Source organism: Anomaloglossus baeobatrachus, chromosome 9, assembly GCF_048569485.1.
Source record: "Anomaloglossus baeobatrachus isolate aAnoBae1 chromosome 9, aAnoBae1.hap1, whole genome shotgun sequence".
In the NCBI taxonomy this organism is placed as follows: domain Eukaryota; kingdom Metazoa; phylum Chordata; class Amphibia; order Anura; family Aromobatidae; genus Anomaloglossus; species Anomaloglossus baeobatrachus.
In genome coordinates this window covers 44,469,487-44,489,790 of record NC_134361.1, presented here as the reverse complement: position 1 = coordinate 44,489,790, position 20,304 = coordinate 44,469,487, and the positions used below count along the sequence as shown (strand labels likewise).

At 48.7% G+C, this 20,304-nt stretch overlaps 1 protein-coding gene across 1 annotated transcript in view; it reads right to left on the bottom strand.

Moving 5' to 3' along the window:
* SAE1 (SUMO1 activating enzyme subunit 1) overlaps positions 1-20,304 on the bottom strand; it is a 75,322-nt gene that overhangs the window by 34,464 nt on the left and 20,554 nt on the right. Inside the window, exons 4-5 of the mRNA XM_075322599.1 lie at positions 19,077-19,219; positions 12,667-12,766 (exon numbers count right to left, since the gene is read on the bottom strand). Coding sequence (XP_075178714.1) covers positions 12,667-12,766; positions 19,077-19,219 — 243 coding nt within the window. The remainder of the gene's footprint in view (positions 1-12,666; positions 12,767-19,076; positions 19,220-20,304) is intronic.

The following is a 20,304-nucleotide window of genomic DNA, read 5'->3' as shown; positions in this document are numbered from 1 at the left end:
GAAGAAACCACCTTGGGAGAAAACTCTGGAATTGGACGCAGTACTACCTTGTCTTGGTGAAACACCAGGAAGGGAGATTTGCAAGATAACGCCGCTAGCTCGGACACTCTACGAAGAGACGTGACCGCCACAAGAAAAACCACTTTTTGTGAAAGCCGAGAAAGGGAAACCTCTTTCAAAGGCTCGAAAGGCGGCTTCTGGAGAGTAATGAGAACCTTGTTTAGATCCCAGGGTTCCAATGGCCGTCTGTAAGGAGGAACGATATGACAAACTCCTTGGAGAAACGTGCGTACTTTAGAAAGCCGTGCCAAGCGCTTCTGAAAGAATACGGATAGCGCGGAGACTTGACCCTTAAGAGAGCTAAGCGACAAACCTTTTTCCAACCCAGACTGCAGGAAGGAAAGAAAAATTGGCAATGCAAATGGCCAGGGAGAAACCCTCTGAGCCGAGCACCAAGCTAAGAATATCTTCCACGTTCTGTGATAGATCTTAGCTGAGGATGGTTTTCTAGCCTGTCTCATTGTGGCAACAACTTCATGAGATAAACCTGAGGCCGCTAGGATCCAGGACTCAATGGCCACACAGTCAGGTTCAGGGCCGCAGAATTCAGATGGAAAAACGGCCCTTGAGACAGCAAATCTGGACGGTCTGGTAGTGCCCATGGTTGGCCTACCGTGAGATCCCACAGATCCGGGTACCACGACCTTCTTGGCCAGTCTGGAGCGACGAGAATGGCTCGATGGCAGTCGGACCTGATTTTCCGGAGAACTCTGGGCAACAATGCTAGAGGTGGGAACACATAGGGTAGTCGGAATTGCGACCAATCCTGAACCAAGGCGTCTGCCGCCAGCGCTCGGTGATCGTGAGACCGTGCCATGAAAACTGGGACCTTGTTGTTGTGCCGTGACGCCATCAGATCGACGTCCGGCGTCCCCCAGCGGCAACAGATCTGCTGAAACACGTCCGGGTGAAGGGACCATTCCCCTGCGTCCATGCCCTGGCGACTGAGAAAGTCTGCTTCCCAGTTTTCCACGCCTGGGATGTGAACTGCGGATATGGTGGACGCTTTGCTTTCCACCCACGTCAAAATCCGCCGGACTTCTTGTACGGCTTGGCGACTGCGTGTTCCCCCTTGGTGGTTGATGTACGCCACCGCCGTGGAATTGTCCGACTGAATCCGAATCTGCTTGCCTTCCAGCCATTGTTGGAAGGCTCGCAGAGCAAGATAGACTGCTCTGATTTCCAGAACATTGATCTGCAGGGTGGACTCTACCTGAGTCCACGTCCCCTGAGCCCTGTGGTGGAGAAACACCGCTCCCCACCCTGATAGGCTCGCATCCGTCGTGACCACTGCCCAGGATGGGGGTAGGAACGACTTTCCCTGTGACAATGAGGTGGGGAGAAGCCACCAACGCAGAGAGTCTTTGGCAGTCTGAGAGAGGGAGACAGTCCTGTCGAGGGACGTCGATTTCCCATCCAATTGGCATAGAATGTCCCATTGTAGAGGGCGCAGACGAAACTGCGCGAACGGGACCGCCTCCATTGCTGCTACCATCTTTCCTAGGAAATGCATGAGGCGCCTCAGTGAGTGCGACTGGCTCTGAAGGAGAGATTGCACTCCTGTCCGCAGCGAACACTGCTTGTCCAGTGGAAGCTTCACTATCGCTGAGAGAGTATGAAACTCCATGCCAAGATAAGTCAGTGATTGGGTCGGGGTTAGATGAGACTTTGGAAAGTTGATAATCCACCCGAAACTCTGGAGAGTGTCTAGTGCCACTTTCAGACTGTGTTGGCATGCCTCTTGAGAGGGTGCCTTTATAAGCAGGTCGTCTAGATACGGGATGACCGAGTGACCTTGCGAGTGCAGGACAGCTACTACTGCTGCCATGACCTTGGTGAAGACCCGGGGGGCTGTTGCCAGACCGAAAGGTAACGCTACGAACTGCAGGTGTTCGTCGTGTATGACGAAGCATAGGAAACGCTGATGCTCTGGCGCAATCGGCACGTGGAGATACGCATCTTTGATGTCTATTGATGCTAGAAAATCTCCTTGAGACATTGAGGCTATGACGGAGCGTAGGGATTCCATCCGGAACCTCCTGACTTTTACGTGTCTGTTGAGCAACTTTAGATCCAGGACGGGTCGATACGATCCGTCCTTTTTTGGGACCACAAACAGATTGGAGTAAAAACCGTGACCTTGTTCCTGAAGAGGGACGGAGGTCACCACTCCTTCCGCCTTTAGAGCGGCCACCGCCTGCAACAGAGCATCGGCTCGGTCTGGTGGTGGAGAAGTTCTGAAGAAACGAGTTGGCGGACGAGAACTGAACTCTATCCTGTACCCGTGAGACAGAATATCCCTCACCCAACGGTCTTTGACGCGTGACAGCCAAATGTCGCCAAAGTGGGAAAGCCTCCCACCGACCGAGGGTGTGGGAATCGGAGACTGCAAGTCATGAGGACGCCGTCTTGGCAACGGTTCCTCCGGCTGTCTTTTTTGGGCGTGACTGAGACCTCCAAGAATCTGAGCGTCTCTGATCTTTTTGAGTCTTTTTTGACGAGGAAAATTGGGACCTGCCCGGTCCTCGAAAGGACCGATAACCAGACTGACCCCTCCTCTGTTGGGGTTTGTTTTGTCTGTGTTGCGGTAAGGATGAGTCCTTACCCTTGGAGTGTTTGATGATTTCATCCAAACGCTCTCCAAACAATCGGTCACGAGAAAAAGGCAAATTGGTTAAGCACTTCTTGGAATGAGAATCTGCCTTCCAATGTCTCAACCACAGGGCCCTACGCAAAACAACGGAGTTGGCTGACGCCACTGCCGTACGGCTTGTAGCGTCAAGAACAGCATTAATCGCGTACGACGCGAATGCCGCCATTTGCGAGGTCAATGGTGCTACCTGCGGGGCAAATGCACGTGTGACTGAGTCGACTTGCACAAGCCCGGCTGAGATAGCTTGGAGTGCCCATACGGCAGCAAAAGATGGCGCTAACGACGCTCCAATAGCTTCATAGATGGATTTCAGCCAGAGCTCCATCTGCCTGTCAGTGGCATCTTTAAGTGCCGCTCCATCTTCAACTGCAACCAAGGATCTAGCTGCAAGCCTGGAAATTGGAGGATCCACTTTTGGACACTGGGTCCAACCCTTGACCACCTCAGGGGGAAAAGGATAGCGTGTATCTTTAAGCCGTTTAGAAAAACGCCTTTCCGGATAAGCGTGGGGTTTCTGGATTGCGTCTCTAAAGTCAGCGTGGTCCAGAAAAGTGCTTAATGTACGCTTGGGATATCTGAAATGGATTCTCTCGTGCTGCGAAGCTGACTCCTCTACAAGAGGAGCTGGTGGGGAAATATTTAACATCTTATTGATGTTAAATATAAGATCATTAACTATGGCGTCACCATCTGGTGTATCTAGATTGAGAGTGGTCCCAGGATCAGAATCCTGATCAGTTACGTCCGCCTCATCACCCATAGATTCATCTCGCTGGGATCCTGACCATTGAGATGAATGTGAAGGCCCCTCATAGCGAGCCCGCTTAGGTTGCCTGGGACCATCGTCCGAGTCAGAGTCTTCACCCTGAGGTGTATGTGCCCGTCCCGGAGCTTGGAAGTAATTCAGCTGAGGGGGACCAGGGGGCAATGATTGCACAGTGTCCGTGGCCTGAAGTACAGGCCTAGCCCGCAATGTGTCAAGAATTTGTGACATAGTGAGAGACATTCTGTCAGCAAAAGCTGTAAACTCAGTTCCTGTCACTTGGACAGCATTCACAGGTGGTACACCCTGGGTCACGTCCAGCAGAGGTCCCGGCTGTGCAAGTGCCACAGGGCCCGAGCACTGCACACAATGGGGGTCATTGGAGCCTGCCGGTAGAAAAGTCCCACATGCGGTACAGGAAGCATATAATGTCTGTGCCTTGGCACCCTTGCGTTTTGTGGACGACATGCTGTTGGCTCTCTGCAATGTGAGAGAGTCTATAGCCAAAAGGCGACCAGCGCTATGCAGTACAAAGTATTTGCAGGAACAAAATACTAAGATTACTACTGGCACAAGAGGGGGTGAGCCCTGAGGGCTGCTTACCGCCCGCTGAATAGCGGGTAAGAGGCGCAGAATTCCTTGTCTGGGTCTCCCCGGCTCCCCTCTGCAGCTCAGCGTGTCAGCAGGAATGGCTGCCGGCGTCTGTGGAGAGGGGCGGCCCGTGGGAGTTCCCAAACAAAAGTGCGGGAAACAGTGTCCCCTCTGTGCCTATTGTGAGGGCTGGAGTATGTAAAAACGACTCCAGCCCTCAGCGCTGATGCACTGACCAGCGTCCCGCCCCTCTCCTGACTGGCAGGTCTGGGGGCGGGAACGAACGGAACCAGGCCGCAAAAGCCGGGGACTCGAGTTATCAGCGCGGCCGCCGTAAAAGCGCGGCCCGCGCTGAAGTCCCCGGCGCACCACAAGTGCCAGCCGCGCCGCAGTCCCAGCGGCCGGCGCGACCGTTCCCCAAAAGTGTGCCCGCTTCAGCGAAGCTGAAATGAGGCCATGGCACAAGCGCCGCAGCGCTGATGTCCCCGGCGCACTACAACACCCAGCATGCTGCGGTGTGAGCGCGAAATGCACGGGGACACAGAGTACCTTGAGGAAGCAGGGCCATGTCCCTGATGTACTCCGCTCCAATCCAGCATCTTCTCCAGGGGCTGTAGATGGAGCACGGTCTCAGTGCCTGGAGACCAGTAAATCCCACTTCACCCAGAGCCCTGTAAAAAGGGATGGGGAAGGAATCAGCATGTGGGCTCCAGCCTCCGTACCCGCAATGGGTACCTCAACCTTACAAACACCTCCGACATACAGTGGGGTGAGAAGGGAGCATGCTGGGGGCCCTGTATGGGCCCTCTTTTCTTCCATCCGACATAGTCAGCAGCTGCTGCTGACTAAAAACAATGGAGCTATGCGTGCGTGTGTGACCTCCTTCGCACAAAGCTAAAACTGAGGAATCCGTACTCCTACGGGAGGGTGTATAGCCAGAAGGGGAGGGGCCTTACACTTTTAAGTGTAGTACTTTGTGCGGCCTCCGGAGGCAGTAGCTATACACCCAATTGTCTGGGTCTCCCAATTAGGAGCGAAAAAGAAAATTCAATAGCTATATGTAAAAATGAAATGTGAAAAATGGAATCTGCATTACTGCCATGAATATATGAATAAAGAGAAATTTAGCTACTGAATTGATCAATGCAATAGAGCCCCAACACTACGCCAAAGTATTTCTCTACGTTGGGGTCCCTAGCTTGTGTGTGTCCTCTCATGCAGTTAAAAAACTTACCGTGTATGGGAAGCTGAGACCCAGGCTATTTATGCGTATGATATGGATTGGCAATAGGTGTGTGTGGGGAGGGTTCACAAACGAAAAAATACTAACAAATAAGAAATAACGTTTGGAACTCCATTCTAAGTCCGAACTAGGTGCAAAAACCTAAAAATCATCACTATGGGGAGATAAGGTATGCACACCAGTGACTATGTAAGGGGAATACATGTAATAGCAGAAAGAAGGGAATTTTGTTACTTACCGTAAATTCCTTTTCTTCTAGCTCTTATTGGGAGACCCAGACGATTGACGATTGGGTGTATAGCACTGCCTCCGGAGGCCACACAAAGCAATTACACTAAAAAGTGTAAGGCCCCTCCCCTTCTGGCTATACACCCCCAGTGGGATCACTGGCTCACCAGTTTTAGTGCAAAAGCAAGAAGGAGGAAAGCCAATAACTGGTTTAAACAAATTCACTCCGAGAAACATCGGAGAACTGAAAACCGTTCAACATGAACAACATGTGTACCCGCAAACAAACCAAAAATCCCGAAGGACAACAGGGCGGGTGCTGGGTCTCCCAATAAGAGCTAGAAGAAAAGGAATTTACGGTAAGTAACAAAATTCCCTTCTTCTTCGGCGCTCTATTGGGAGACCCAGACGATTGGGACGTCCAAAAGCTGTCCCTGGGTGGGTAAAGAAATACCTCATGTTAGAGCTGCAAGACAGCCCTCCCCTACGGGGAGGCAACTGCCGCCTGCAGGACTCTTCTACCTAGGCTGGCGTCCGCCGAAGCATAGGTATGCACCTGATAATGTTTGGTGAAAGTGTGCAGACTCGACCAGGTAGCTGCCTGGCACACCTGTTGAGCCGTAGCCTGGTGTCGCAATGCCCAGTACGCACCCACGGCTCTGGTAGAATGGGCCTTTAGCCCTGATGGAACCTGAAGCCCCGCAGAACGGTAGGCTTCAAGAATTGGTTCTTTGATCCATCGAGCCAGGGTGGCCTTAGAAGCCTGCGACCCCTTGCGCTTACCAGCGACAAGGACAAAGAGTGCATCCGAACGGCGCAGGGGCGCTGTGCGGGAAATGTAGATTCTGAGTGCTCTCACCAGATCTAACAAATGTAAATCCTTCTCATACCGATGAACTGCATGAGGACAAAACGAAGGCAAAAAGATATCCTGATTAAGATGAAAAGAGGATACCACCTTCGGGAGAAACTCCTGAATGGGGCGCAGCACTACCTTGTCCTGGTGGAAGACCAGGAAGGGAGCCTTGGAAGACAACGCTGCGAGCTCAGACACTCTCCGAAGAGATGTGATCGCTACCAGAAAAGCCACTTTCTGTGATAGTCCAGACAGTGAAACCTCCTTCAGAGGCTCGAAGGGCGGCTTCTGGAGGGCAACTAATACCCTGTTCAGATCCCATGGATCTAACGGCCGCTTGTATGGGGGGACTATATGGCAAACCCCCTGTAGGAACGTGCGCACCTTAGAAAGTCGTGCTAGACGCTTCTGAAAAAAGACGGATAGCGCCGAGACTTGCCCCTTAAGGGAGCCGAGCGACAAACCTTTTTCTAACCCAGATTGGAGGAAAGAAAGAAGGGTAGGTAATGCAAATGGCCAGGGAGACACTCTCTGAGCAGAGCACAAGGATAAGAATATCCTCCACGTTCTGTGGTAGATCTTAGCAGACGTGGGCTTCCTAGCCTGTCTCATGGTGGCAACGACCCCTTGGGATAAGCCTGAAGACGCTAGGATCCAGGACTCAATGGCCACGCAGTCAGGTTGAGGGCCGCAGAATTCCGATGGAAAAACGGCCCTTGGGACAGTAAGTCTGGTCGGTCTGGTAGTGCCCACGGTTGGCCGACCGTGAGATGCCACAGATCCGGATACCACGCCCTCCTCGGCCAGCCTGGAGCGACGAGTATGACGCGGCTGCAGTCGGATCTGATCTTGCGTAGCACTCTGGGCAAGAGTGCCAGAGGTGGAAACACATAAGGGAGCCGGAACTGCGACCAATCTTGCACTAGGGCGTCTGCTGCTAGAGCTCTTTGATCGCGAGACCGTGCCATGAATGTTGGGACCTTGTTGTTGTGCCGGGACGCCATTAGGTCGACGTCCGGCCTTCCCCATCGGCGACAGATTTCCTGAAACACGTCCGGGTGAAGGGACCATTCCCCTGCGTCCATGCCCTGGCGACTGAGGAAGTCTGCTTCCCAGTTTTCTACGCCGGGGATGTGAACTGCGGATATGGTGGAGGCCGTGGCTTCCACCCACATCATAATGCGCCGGACTTCCTGGAAGGCTTGCCGACTGCGAGTCCCTCCTTGGTGATTGATGTATGCCACCGCTGTGGAGTTGTCCGATTGAATTCGGATCTGCTTTCCTTCCAGCCACTGCTGGAAGGCTAGTAGGGCAAGAAACACTGCTCTGATTTCCAGAACATTGATCTGAAGGCTGGACTCCTGCTGAGTCCACGTACTCTGAGCCCTGTGGTGGAGAAACACTGCTCCCCACCCTGACAGACTCGCGTCTGTCGTGACCACCGCCCAGGACGGTGGTAGGAAGGATCTTCCCTGTGATAATGAGGTGGGAAGAAGCCACCATTGCAGAGAGTCCTTGGCCGTCTGGGAAAGGGAGACTTTCCTGTCCAGGGATGTCGACTTCCCGTCCCATTGGCGGAGAATGTCCCATTGAAGTGGACGCAGATGAAACTGCGCAAACGGAACCGCCTCTATTGCCGCCACCATCTTCCCGAGGAAGTGCATGAGGCGTCTTAAGGAGTGCGACTGACCTTGAAGGAGAGCCTGCACCCCTGTCTGTAGTGACCGCTGCTTGCTCAGCGGAAGCTTCACTATCGCTGAGAGAGTATGAAACTCCATGCCAAGATACGTTAGTGATTGGGTCGGTGACAGATTTGACTTTGGGAAGTTGATGATCCACCCGAACGCCTGGAGAGTCTCCAGTGCAAAATTCAGACTGAGTTGGCATGCCTCCTGAGAGGGTGCCTTGACCAGTAGATCGTCCAAGTAAGGGATCACAGAGTGTCCGTGAGAGTGCAAGACTGCTACCACTGCTGCCATGATCTTGGTGAACACCCAGGGGGCTGTCGCCAGACCAAATGGCAGAGCTACAAACTGAAGATGGTCGTCTCCTATCACGAAGCGTAGAAAGCGTTGGTGCTCTGTAGCAATCGGCACGTGGAGATAAGCATCTTTGATGTCTATTGATGCTAGGAAATCTCCTTGAGACATTGAGGCAATGACTGAGCGGAGGGATTCCATCCGGAACCGCCTGGCGTTCACATGCTTGTTGAGCAGTTTTAGGTCCAGAACAGGACGGAAGGAGCCGTCCTTTTTTGGAACCACAAAGAGGTTGGAGTAAAATCCTCGCCCCCGTTCCAGAGGGGGAACAGGGATCACGACTCCTTCTGCTCTTAGAGAGTCCACCGCCTGCAGCAGGGCATCTGCTCGGTTGGGGTGTGGGGAGGTTCTGAAGAACCGAAGTGGAGGCCGAGAACTGAACTCGATTCTGTACCCGCGAGACAAAATGTCTGTTACCCACCGGTCTTTGACCTGTGACAGCCAAATGTCGCAAAAGCGGGAGAGCCTGCCACCGACCGAGGATGCGGAGGGAGGAGGCCGAAAGTCATGAGGTAGCCGCCTTGGAAGCGGTTCCTCCATTTGCTTTCCTGGGGCGTGAGTGAGCCCGCCAGGAATCTGAGTTCCCTTGTCCTTTCTGAGTCCCTTTGGACGAGGAGAACTGGGGCTTGCCCGAGCCTCGAAAGGACCGAAACCTCGACTGCCACTTTTTCTGTTGAGGTTTACTTGCTCTGGGCTGTGGCAAGGAAGAGTCCTTACCCTTGGACTGTTTTATGATTTCAGCCAATGGCTCACCAAACAGTCTGTCTCTAGATAATGGCAAGCTGGTTAAGCATTTTTTGGAACCAGCATCTGCTTTCCAGTCCTTTAACCATAAGGCTCTGCGCAAAACCACAGAATTGGCGGCCGCCATAGAGGTACGGCTCGTAGATTCTAGGACAGCATTGATAGCATAGGTCGCAAACGCAGACATTTGCGAGGTTAGGGACGCCACCTGTGGCACTGCTGGATGCATGATAGCATCCACCTGTGCTAAACCAGCTGAAATAGCTTGTAGTGCCCACACGGCCGCGAATGCTGGAGCAAACGACGCGCCGATAGCTTCATAGACAGATTTCAACCAAAGGTCCATCTGTCTGTCGTTGGCATCTTTAAGTGAAGCGCCATCCTCTACTGCGACTATGGATCTAGCCGCAAGCTTGGAAATTGGGGGATCCACCTTTGGGCACTGGGTCCAGCGTTTGGCCACTTCAGCGGGAAAAGGATAACGGGTATCCTTAGAACGCTTAGAGAAACGCTTGTCTGGATGAGCGTCGTGCTTCTGGATTGATTCTCTGAAGTCAGAGTGGTCCAAAAAAGCACTTAATTTACGCTTGGGATACAGGAAATGGAATTTCTCCTGCTGTGCAGCTGCCTCCTCTGCAGAAGGGGCTGGGGGAGAAATATCCAACAGCCTATTAATCGCCGATATAAGGTCATTAACCATGGCGTCACCATCAGGGGCATCCAGATTGAGAGGGGCCTCAGGATTAGAATCCTGATCACCGTCCTCAGTCTCATCACAGAGAGATTCTTCTCGCTGAGACCCTGAGCAGTGTGATGCCGTCGAGGGTCTTTCCCAGCGAGCTCGCTTAGGCTGCCTGGGACTGTCATCTGAGTCAGAGACTTCAGCCTGTGATGCTTGAGACCCCCTTGAAGTACGGATTAGTTCCAACTGAGGGGGACCAGTGAGCATAGCCACAGCAGTGTCCATAGTCTGAGGAACTGGCCTGGCCTGCAAGGTCTCCAGGATCCTTGTCATAGCCTCAGACATTTTATCAGCAAACACTGCAAAGTCTGTCCCCGTCACCGGGGCAGGGTTCACAGGCGTCTCTGCCTGGGCTACCACCACAATAGGCTCTGGCTGGCGAAGTGCCACTGGGACTGAACATTGCACACAATGTGAATCATTGGAGCCTGCTGGTAGATTAGCCCCACATGCAGTACAAACAGTGTACACAGCCCGTGCCTTGGCAGCCTTGCGTTTTGCGGATGACATGTTGCTGCGTCCTCAGAGCAGTACAGAGTGTCCAGCCAGAAGCGACCTTACAGTGCACTATATAAAAATATATATATATATATATGGTACCAATAAAGAAGTACACTAATATATCACTGAGGCACTAGTGGGGCCAGCACTACTGTGCAGCTTACCGCCCGCTTAGGAGCGGTGTGTGGTCGCCAGAAATCCCTCTAGTCTGGGTCTCCCAGAGCCTGCTGCCTCCTTCCAGCCAGATCGCATGTGTAATGGCTGCCGGCGTCCTTGTGGAGAGGGGGGGCGGGCCCTGGGCGTACACCGACGAAGAGCGGGAAGTCTGCTTCCCCTTGTGCCTAGTGAGAGGGCTGGAGCATGTAAATAAGGCTCCAGCCCTCGGCGCAGCCATTGAGCAGCGTCTCTCCCCTACCCTGATTGACAGGGTGGGGGCGGGAACGAAGCGGCGCTAGGCCGCAGAAGCCGGGGGCTAAAGTTAAAAACGCCGCCGCCGTACAAGCGCGGTCGCCGCCAAGCCCCCGGCGCACTACAAGTCGCAGCTGCGCCGCCGCTCCAGGAGCGGTCGGCGCAGTAGTTCCCAACACACAATCGTCACTCAGCAAAGCTGCAGTGACCTAACCCCCAGCGTACAGCGCCACTGTCCCCGGCGCACTATAACGCTCAGCAAGCCCTGAGAGTGTCCGTGCCTGCCGGGGACACAGAGTACCTGAAGTTGCAGGGCCATGTCCCTGAACGGCACTCCCGCTCCCAATCCAGCAGGTTCTATGGGTCTGTGGATGGAGCCCGGCCCCAGGGCTTGGGGGCCGGCAGGATCCCACTTCCACAGAGCCCCTCAGGGGGATGTGGAAGGAAAACAGCATGTGGGCTCCGGCCTCCGTACCAGCAATAGGTACCTCAACCTTACAAGCACCATCACGGGTGAGAAGGGAGCATGCTGGGGACCCTATATGGGCCCTCTTTTCTTCCATCCGATAGAGCCAGCAGCTACTGCTGACTACAAACAGTGGAGCTATGCGTGGATGTCTGACCTCCTTCGCACAAAGCAGAAAAACTGATGAGCCAGTGATCCCACTGGGGGTGTATAGCCAGAAGGGGAGGGGCCTTACACTTTTTAGTGTAATTGCTTTGTGTGGCCTCCGGAGGCAGTGCTGTACACCCAATCGTCTGGGTCTCCCAATAGAGCGCCGAAGAAATACTTTGGCGTAGTGTTGGGGCTCTATTGCATTGATCAATTCAGTAGCTAAATTTCTCTTTATTCATATATTCATGGCAGTAATGCAGGTTCCATTTTTCACATTTCATTTTTACATATATTTATTGAATTTTTCATGTCAGTATTCACACAGCAGTTTCTGCTATTACATGTATTCCCCTTACATAGTCACTGGTGTGCATACCTTATCTCCCCATAGGTGTCCCAGCGTGTCCGCGGTCCCGGATTCAAATGATGGCGCCGTGAGTCAGCGCGTGCGCAGATGGAGCCCTTGGATGAGCGCTTCATCTGCGCATGCGCCGCTCCGGGCGCCATTACTTGAACCGGGTCCGCGGACAGACTGGGACACTCACTGCACCAGCCTGCTCCACCACTGATCCATTGCTGCCACCACTGACCCACTGCTGCCACCACTGACTGCCACTGCCACCACGGACCTACCGCCGCTGCCAGCACAACCTCTGCCTCCTGTGACCCTGCTTCACCACCACTGCTGCCCCCCTCTGGTAAGACAACACCGGAGTAGAAGACGGACCCCTTTTTTTATCTCTAAATTTGGGGTGCGCCTTATAATCCGGTGCGTCTTATAAAACAAAAAATAGGGTATATATATGGAGAAAAAGAAAAAAAATCTAAGCTTGAAAATTGCTACATTTTTAGAAATGTTGTCAAATTACTGTTTTTTTTTTGTATAAAACACAAAAAACAAAAAGTATAAGGTGTCACAAAAAAAAAAAAAAATAATCTCAAAATCACTGGGATATGTTGCGTTATTGCCACAAAGTCACACTGGTCAGATTTAAAAATTTGGCCTGGCCACTAAGGGGTTAACATAGAATTCTGCGATAGAATACATTCATTTCCGTTTTCTAAACAAGAGAACCAATTTTACATTCATTAATAAAGTCATCAAGATCGACAACAACAATCATCATCACATCTATGGGCAACGCCACAGGGGGCTTCATAAAAGAAAGCAGTGCTCATCAGGACAATGATGTGAGGAGGGGTCTGCTCTTGCACTTCTTACCTTTTTGATCATTGTGCTTTCTGTAGCATCGATCTTTGGCTTTTTTGCTTCTGGCCCGTCTTCAGAGTCCGGACTGGTTTTTGTAACTTTTATCTTCTCCCTGAAATATTAGGAATTTTTTTTTTATACGACTCGGGGGAGTTTAGAAAAATGAAAATCTAAAAATTAACATTTCTTAGGAAACAAACTACAACCCCAGTCCCCCGCCCCCCAAAAAAAGTTGGGGTGCTTTATAAAACAAAAACAAGCCAATGATTTGGAAATCTCTTAGAGCCATATTTTATCACAACTGAACATAGCACACAGATCAGAAGATGAACGTTGGACATTTGCCCATTCAATCTGAAGAAAAAAAAAACCCTTCTTTTTAGAAATTGATAGCAGAGACACATCTTAAAAGAGTTGGGACAAAATTAACAAAAGGCTGGAAAGTAAGTGGCAATAATGAAAAATAACTGGAGCGTTAGTTTTCAACGAAGACTTTGCATAAAAAGAGCATGTTAGATAGGCAGAGTCTCTCTGAAGCAAATATAGTCAGACGTCACCAATCTGAATAAAGCAGTGAAAAAAGTGGAACAATTTTAGAAAAAAAAAAAATCCGATTTGTGTACCATCTCCTCTTCTTTTTACAACATTATGTAAACTGCTGGGAAGTATGGAGACTAATTGTTGGTGAGCTTTGAAAGAGGATTCTTGTTCCCTTTTTGTCTAATGTAGGATTTCTCGCTTTTCAGTCTGGGTTGTCTGCTGGATGGATTTTTTGTTTCGTAATGCACCAATGGATTTCTATTGGTGAATGGTCTGGACTGCAAGAGGCTAGTTCATCAGCAGAACTCTACTTCTGAGACACCATGCTCCCTGACTAAGGCCCTGTGCTGAAACGCGCGTCGGGAGGGGACGCTATCCTAGTAGGGAGAAATGTCAACAGGTCAGTCCACATTTTAGTTCTATTTATTTTAATGCACTATTTGTTTACTGTCTGTATGAACTTTTTAGTCGACTCCTTATTTATAAAGTTTTTCTTAAGCTTTGTGATCACTTTTTGGCCACTTTAATAAACTTGCTTTTGTTTTTGCCTAGTTGATATTTACCTTTGACCTGTTCCCTTTCTCCTGTGGATGTGTACCATCTTGTGTGCTTTTTTTTTTTTTTTTTACATTTTATTAAATAAAAAAAATCTTATTATCACTTTGTGAGACGGTTTTTGAGTGCGTTGGTTATCATGGTTTTTTTCTACACCAACCTGTATTAATACCTGATATTGTAGTGATATATAGGAGGATAAATAATAATTTGATATATACTTTGAACTTTGGAATTTTTTGCACATTTACGGTAATATTCCCCCTTCCCATCCTTTGGCTGAATTTAGTAGTTTTAGGCCTTGATGGAACAGATGTTGTCCTAAAACCTCTAGATAAATTCTCATCATTGATTGGTGCCTTTCCGGATGTGTAAGCTGCTCATGCCATAAGTACTAATGAAGCCCCATAAGATCAGACATGCAGGAACTGTGCGCCAACAAGCTGGATGGTCCTTCACCGACTGCATCCGTGGTTTCCTTAAATTTCACATTTTGACTCATTTGACTACAGATCAGATGACTTTTCGCCCAAGTTCATTAGAAATGATTTTTAGCTCAGAGAAGACTGCAGCGTTCCTGGATTTGGGGTGACGTATGGCATCATTTTTAGCACAACGGCTGTCATTTTCATTTGTGGATGGCACAAATGTTCACAGACAATGATTTTTTAAGGTATTCCTGAGCTCATGAACTGATTTACACAACCAAATCTTGCCATTTTTTTATGCAGTCACACTTGAGGGCCCGTAGATCACCAACATCCAATACTGACTGTCGGCCTTGTCCCTTGCGCGCATGTATTTCTCAAAAAAACTCTGAACCTCTTGATACTATTATATACTGTACCTGGAAGGATATTCAAAGTCTTTGTAATTTTACATTGCACGTTATTCTGAAATTGTTTCCGAAATTTTAGAGACAGTTGTTCACAGTTTGGAGACGTCTGACCATCTTTGCTCAGGAGAGACTCTGCCTCTCTAACGTGCTCTTTTTGTATAGTGGTGTGATTTTGTTGCACACTGACCCTCCGTTTTTCAAATAGTGACATTTACTTTTCCAGCCTTTTGTTGACCCCGACCAAACTTTTTTGAGATGTGTTGATGGGATCGAATTCTAAATTATAGATTTTTGTTCAAATAAAATGGAAAAATGTCCAACATTCACCTTCTAATCTGTGTTGTATGTTCTGTTTTGAATAAAATATGGCTGGAGGCTTTCCCAAATCATGCACTCTTGTTTTCTTAACATTTTACACTGCTTCCCAGCTATTTTGGATTTGGGGTACAGGCCAGTACCCCGATCTATGATCATATACTGTGTCCCACCGAGGATTAGCACAGCATGAAGACAAATGCGTAATAAGAAAAAACTTGAATGGGCTCGCCCATATTGTGCACGGAAAAGACTCCAGCAAATAGAAATAGAAAAAAAAAAACAAAAAACAGCACTTATCCCGGAATAAAATCAAAAAACTTTTATTTGGCGGATAAAATATATACAAAAAAATGCTTCCACGGTACAGAGTATAAGCTAGGAGCAAGGCAACATGTTTCTGAACTTCATGGTCCTTAGTCAATGCCAATGCTGTTTTTTTTTCTATTTCTACAACATGAAGACAGCGAGAGTGACCCTTTGGCCCCCTTCACATTGTGTTTTACCTATGTTCAGTGGTCCCGTAAGAACCCCCTAAAAAATGGGTTTCGGACGCATGCGCCGACGGGTCCATTGACTACAATGGAGCAGATGGAGTCAGCATGTGTTCTGTCTTGCACCATTTTTGGGTGTATACGCTGTCTGCAGGCGGACACCCAAACGCAGTCTACTACATCTGGGTGTCTGCCTGCAGAAAGCGTATACACACGAAAATGGTGCAAGACAGAACACACGCTGACTCAGTCTGCTCCATTGTAGTCATTGGCCCCATCAGCGCATGCGTTCGAAACCCGTTTTGTGGGGGGTTCGGACGGAACGACTGAACGTATGTAAAAACGCAATGAGAAACCAGCCTTAGGGTTATGGCATGTACCTGATATGGGTCACTTCCCTACTGTGATGGTTCGGTTCATGAGTGACATGGAGGCATCTAGCCAAGACCATAACTTTTACATGACTGCTATTCAGATTAGTAGGGCATTAAAGGGAACCTGTCACCAGTTTCTTGCCCTATAAGATGCGGCCACCACCACTGGGCTCTTATGTACAGCATTCTAACATACTGTATATAAGAGCCCGGACCGCTGTGTAGAACATAAAAAAGTCTTTATAATACTCACCTAACAGTCGCTGTGGTGGAGTTGGGTCATATGGGCGTCTCCAGTGCCGCCTCTTTCAGCCATCTTTGTTGTCCTTCTTCTGTCGCCGGGGTGCATGACGCATCCTACGTCATACACACTCGCCGGCATTCAGGTCCTGAGCAGGGCAGATCAAAATATTGTAGTGCGCCTGCGCGGAACCGGCGAGTGTGTATGACGTAGGACGTGTCATGCACACAGGCTTCAGAAGGAGGATGAAGATGGCCGAAAGAGGAGGCGCCGGCACCGGACAACGGAGACGCCCATATGGCCCAACTCCACCGTTAGGCAAGTATTATAAAGTGTTTTTTATGTTCTCACAGCGGCCTGGGCTCTTATATACAGCATGTTAGAATGCCGTATATATAACTGGCGACAGGTTCCCTTTAATAGTCATTTCACTTGAAGGTGGTGTCTCAATGCCGCTTCTCGTAATGGCAGGAATGGAAAGAAGCAGCGATGTAGACTGTTCAATCCTTCCCCCATAGCAGCAGACACGGAGCGAGTGTCCGCAGCCTCCCCCATCGATCACGGGGCACGTGTCCTGTAAGATATGGACTCCTGGGTGTCACGTAGTTGGGAATACATTATCAGGACCTCGTAATCACAGGGGAAGATGAGAACAGAACACCTACCATCACATCACAGGACTCCGCGTGCTCGAGGGTTTATGTTCACAGACACAAGATACCGGGCGATTCACACACTAAAATATTTAGGAACTTGAAGGAGATCAACCCCTTACTTACGGTCATGGCTAGTTATGGTCTTTAAAAGATTATTCTTATCACTAAAAGTGCTCATCTGTTCCGAGAATCTGTGATATCTTGTAGGGGGTCCTTCCACTGGGACCCCTACCAATCCTGGAGAAGTGGAGCCGATGTCACATTCATTCTTTATGGGGCTGTCAGAGATAACAGAGTACTGCGCTTGGCTTTTGCTTGCGGTCACATAGAGACTAAATGTTGGTCTGCCCGATCTGCACGTTAGCAATCTTTTAATGATAGGATTAACCCATTAAAGGGGTTGTCTGGGACTTTAACACCGATTAAATATCCTTAGGATAGGGTCATCAATGTCTGATTGGCCGGGGTCCGAAACCCTGCACCCCCGCTGTTCCCGGTGTCAACCAGAACTGCTCAGCAAAGCACACAGATCCGTCATCGAAATTGTGGCCTCAGCGGGAACTTCATATCTGTCCCCTATTGATTTGAAAAACGGGGTGGATGAGCAGTACCCGCCTGTCCACCAAGACAAGTAAAAAAACGTAGACTGCTCCCTCTGTATTGAATCATATGCACAACGCAAGATAAAGATTTCATGAAAGCACTTTTATATAACATGTAACAATGCATAATGTTGTAAAAAGGAAAGCTCCTTAATAAAAAACAAAATTAAAAAAAAAAAAAAAAAAAACCCAAACCCTTCATTCTCCACCCAACTAGCCTCAGTGTCCCTCCTCCCTGCTGCTCAGATCTCACACTGCTCAGTACAAGCTGCAGCTGTCAGTCCGGCTGAGTGGGCAGAGACTGGAAACACTTGCGAACTCATTAACTGTCCCAAACTTTAGCTGGACTTAATATCCTCAATCCGTTAACCCCTTAAGGACCAAGTTTTCATTTTCGCGCTTTCGTTTTTATCCTTTCCTTAATCCAAGAACCGTAACTTTTTTTTATGTTTCTGTCGATATAGCCGTGGGAGGGCTTGTTTTTTTGCAGGATGAGCTGTACTTTTGAATGAAACCATTTTATCATGAGATGTAATGGTAAGTAGGAAAAAAATTCCAAATGTGGTAAAAGCAAAAAAAAAAAAAGGAGAATTCTGCAAATTTTATTTTTTTTTTGTTATTTCTAGAGTCCATTTAACTATAGAAGTGAGCTGACAGTATGATTCTCCGGGTCATTATGTTATGTAGACATAAAGTATGTGTAAAATTTGTTTTTAGTTAAAAGCTACAAAAGAATACAAAAAAAAATATAACGACAGACAACCCCCCCCCCCCCAAACAAAGCAAGCAAACCTGTGTCACGGTTTTCTGAGAGCCATAATTATTTCAATTTTTGTGATATAGAGCTGTGTGCGTGTATATATTATATATACACACATACATACATTCGTACCACACACACTTATCATATATTTTATCTATTCCAAAATAATATCACTAAAAACATCAGCTCGGGACGCAAAAATCAGGCCCTCATACGGGTGTGTGTGTACACGTGTATACATATACACACACACACACACATATACATACAGTGGAACCTCGATTAACGAGTAACCCAGTTTACGAGTATTTCGCTATACTAGCAAAGCTTGCTGTAAATTTGTAACTCAGTTTACGAGCAATGCTTTGCCATCCGAGCAAATACTCACCGCACACACTTCCGGGTCCGTACATCCACCGCGCTCTGATCCGCTCTTGCAGTCCACACAAACACACACATATTATGCTCATCTTACCTTCCGGTTCTTGTAGTTCGCCATTGCAGGATGTGTATCGGGTAACCATGGCGATGATGGAGGAACTTCCACTGTCAGTCGCTATTCAAAGGCAGCGCGCTGACCAATCAGAGGCAAGCGGCTCCTGGAAGCTCCGGCATCGGTCGTGATGGTTACCTGATACACATCCTGTACTGGCGAACTGCAAGAAGGTAAAAGCATAATATGTGCGTGTTTGTGCATATAGGGGACCAGGATGGGACATTGAACAAGTTGTGGAACAAATTGTCTGCATTCCAATGATTAGTAACTTGGCTTACAAGCACACTCCAATATAAATAAATATATATATAAAACACATATCTATAATGTTTTGATTGCCTGTTATTGCAGTTTTTCTATTGTTGCAGCGGCGGAAAAACTGTAATTCTATTTTTTTTTTCTTGTTACACCGTTTACCAATTGGATTAATTTATTTTATATTTTGATACATCACACCTTCACAAACACAGCGACACCAAATATGTGGGGGGTTTTTATACCGCACTTTTTATGGACATTTTTATTAGTCAGGTGGAGGCCGAACTTACTCAACAAACTCATGTACTCCCAGGTCTGCAAACGTGTATCCGTGATAGCCAAAGACATCCCCCATGAAGAACTTGATGCCTTTTTTGTGACAGATCTGGTCCACCTTCACTAGGACGTCCCGGGAGCAGCAGGTCAGACATACCTGGAGGCAGAACGCAAACAATGGAGCTGAAGTGATACTTATATATTATATACGGATATTGCCCATGATCTGCTGCGAGACATTGTGACATCAAGATGCAAGAGTCAAGATAAGTCCTCTCGTGCTATTTGGGAAAACATAAAACGCAGCCCCCTTCCCTCCAAGTGGCTTCCTGTTATTGCTCTTTATTTCCTCCTAGACACAAAACTCTGGCACTGGGCTGAAAAAGTGAGCGGGGGCTTTATTATGGAGAGAGGCGTCCCTGTCAACACTTGTACAGTGCGGACTCGGAACATGGTGCTTCCTCCCATAACAATGGCTGGCCACCATTGTTCTCGCACACAGAGACCGCACGTGTGCACAATTATTATTTTCCTCATACTTCAAAATGAGATTTGCATTGCTTTTAATAAAGGAGCCGAAATGTGAAAACCCTTTTATAGATTCGGAAGTTACATTTTCAGCAATAAACCTATGAGCAGGTCGACCCAGAAGACGAATGGTCAATGCAGCCAGAAACCTCCCTAACTGCCGTCAGTAAGGTCAATAATACACACACACATTATATATACACACTAGCTGTACTCCCCGGCTTCGCCCGGGTTAATAACTGTTAACAAAATAGAATGCATTAACAAAAATGTATTCTGCACACAATATCCGCTGCCCGGGATAGTAACTGTCTCTGTCTCTTTCCCAGTCTGTCTCTGTCTCTTTCCCAGTCTGTCTCTGTCTCTTTCCCAGTCTGTCTCTTTCCCAGTCTGTCTCTTTCCCAGTCTGTCTCTTTCCCAGTCTGTCTCTTTCCCAGTCTGTCTCTTTCCCAGTCTGTCTCTTTCCCAGTCTGTCTCTTTCCCAGTCTGTCTCTTTCCCAGTCTGTCTCTTTCCCAGTCTGTCTCTTTCCCAGTCTGTCTCTTTCCCAGTCTGTCTCTTTCCCAGTCTGTCTCTGTCTCTTTCCCAGTCTGTCTCTGTCTCTTTCCCAGTCTGTCTCTGTCTCTTTCCCAGTCTGTCTCTGTCTCTTTCCCAGTCTGTCTCTGTCTCTTTCCCAGTCTGTCTCTGTCTCTTTCCCAGTCTGTCTCTGTCTCTTT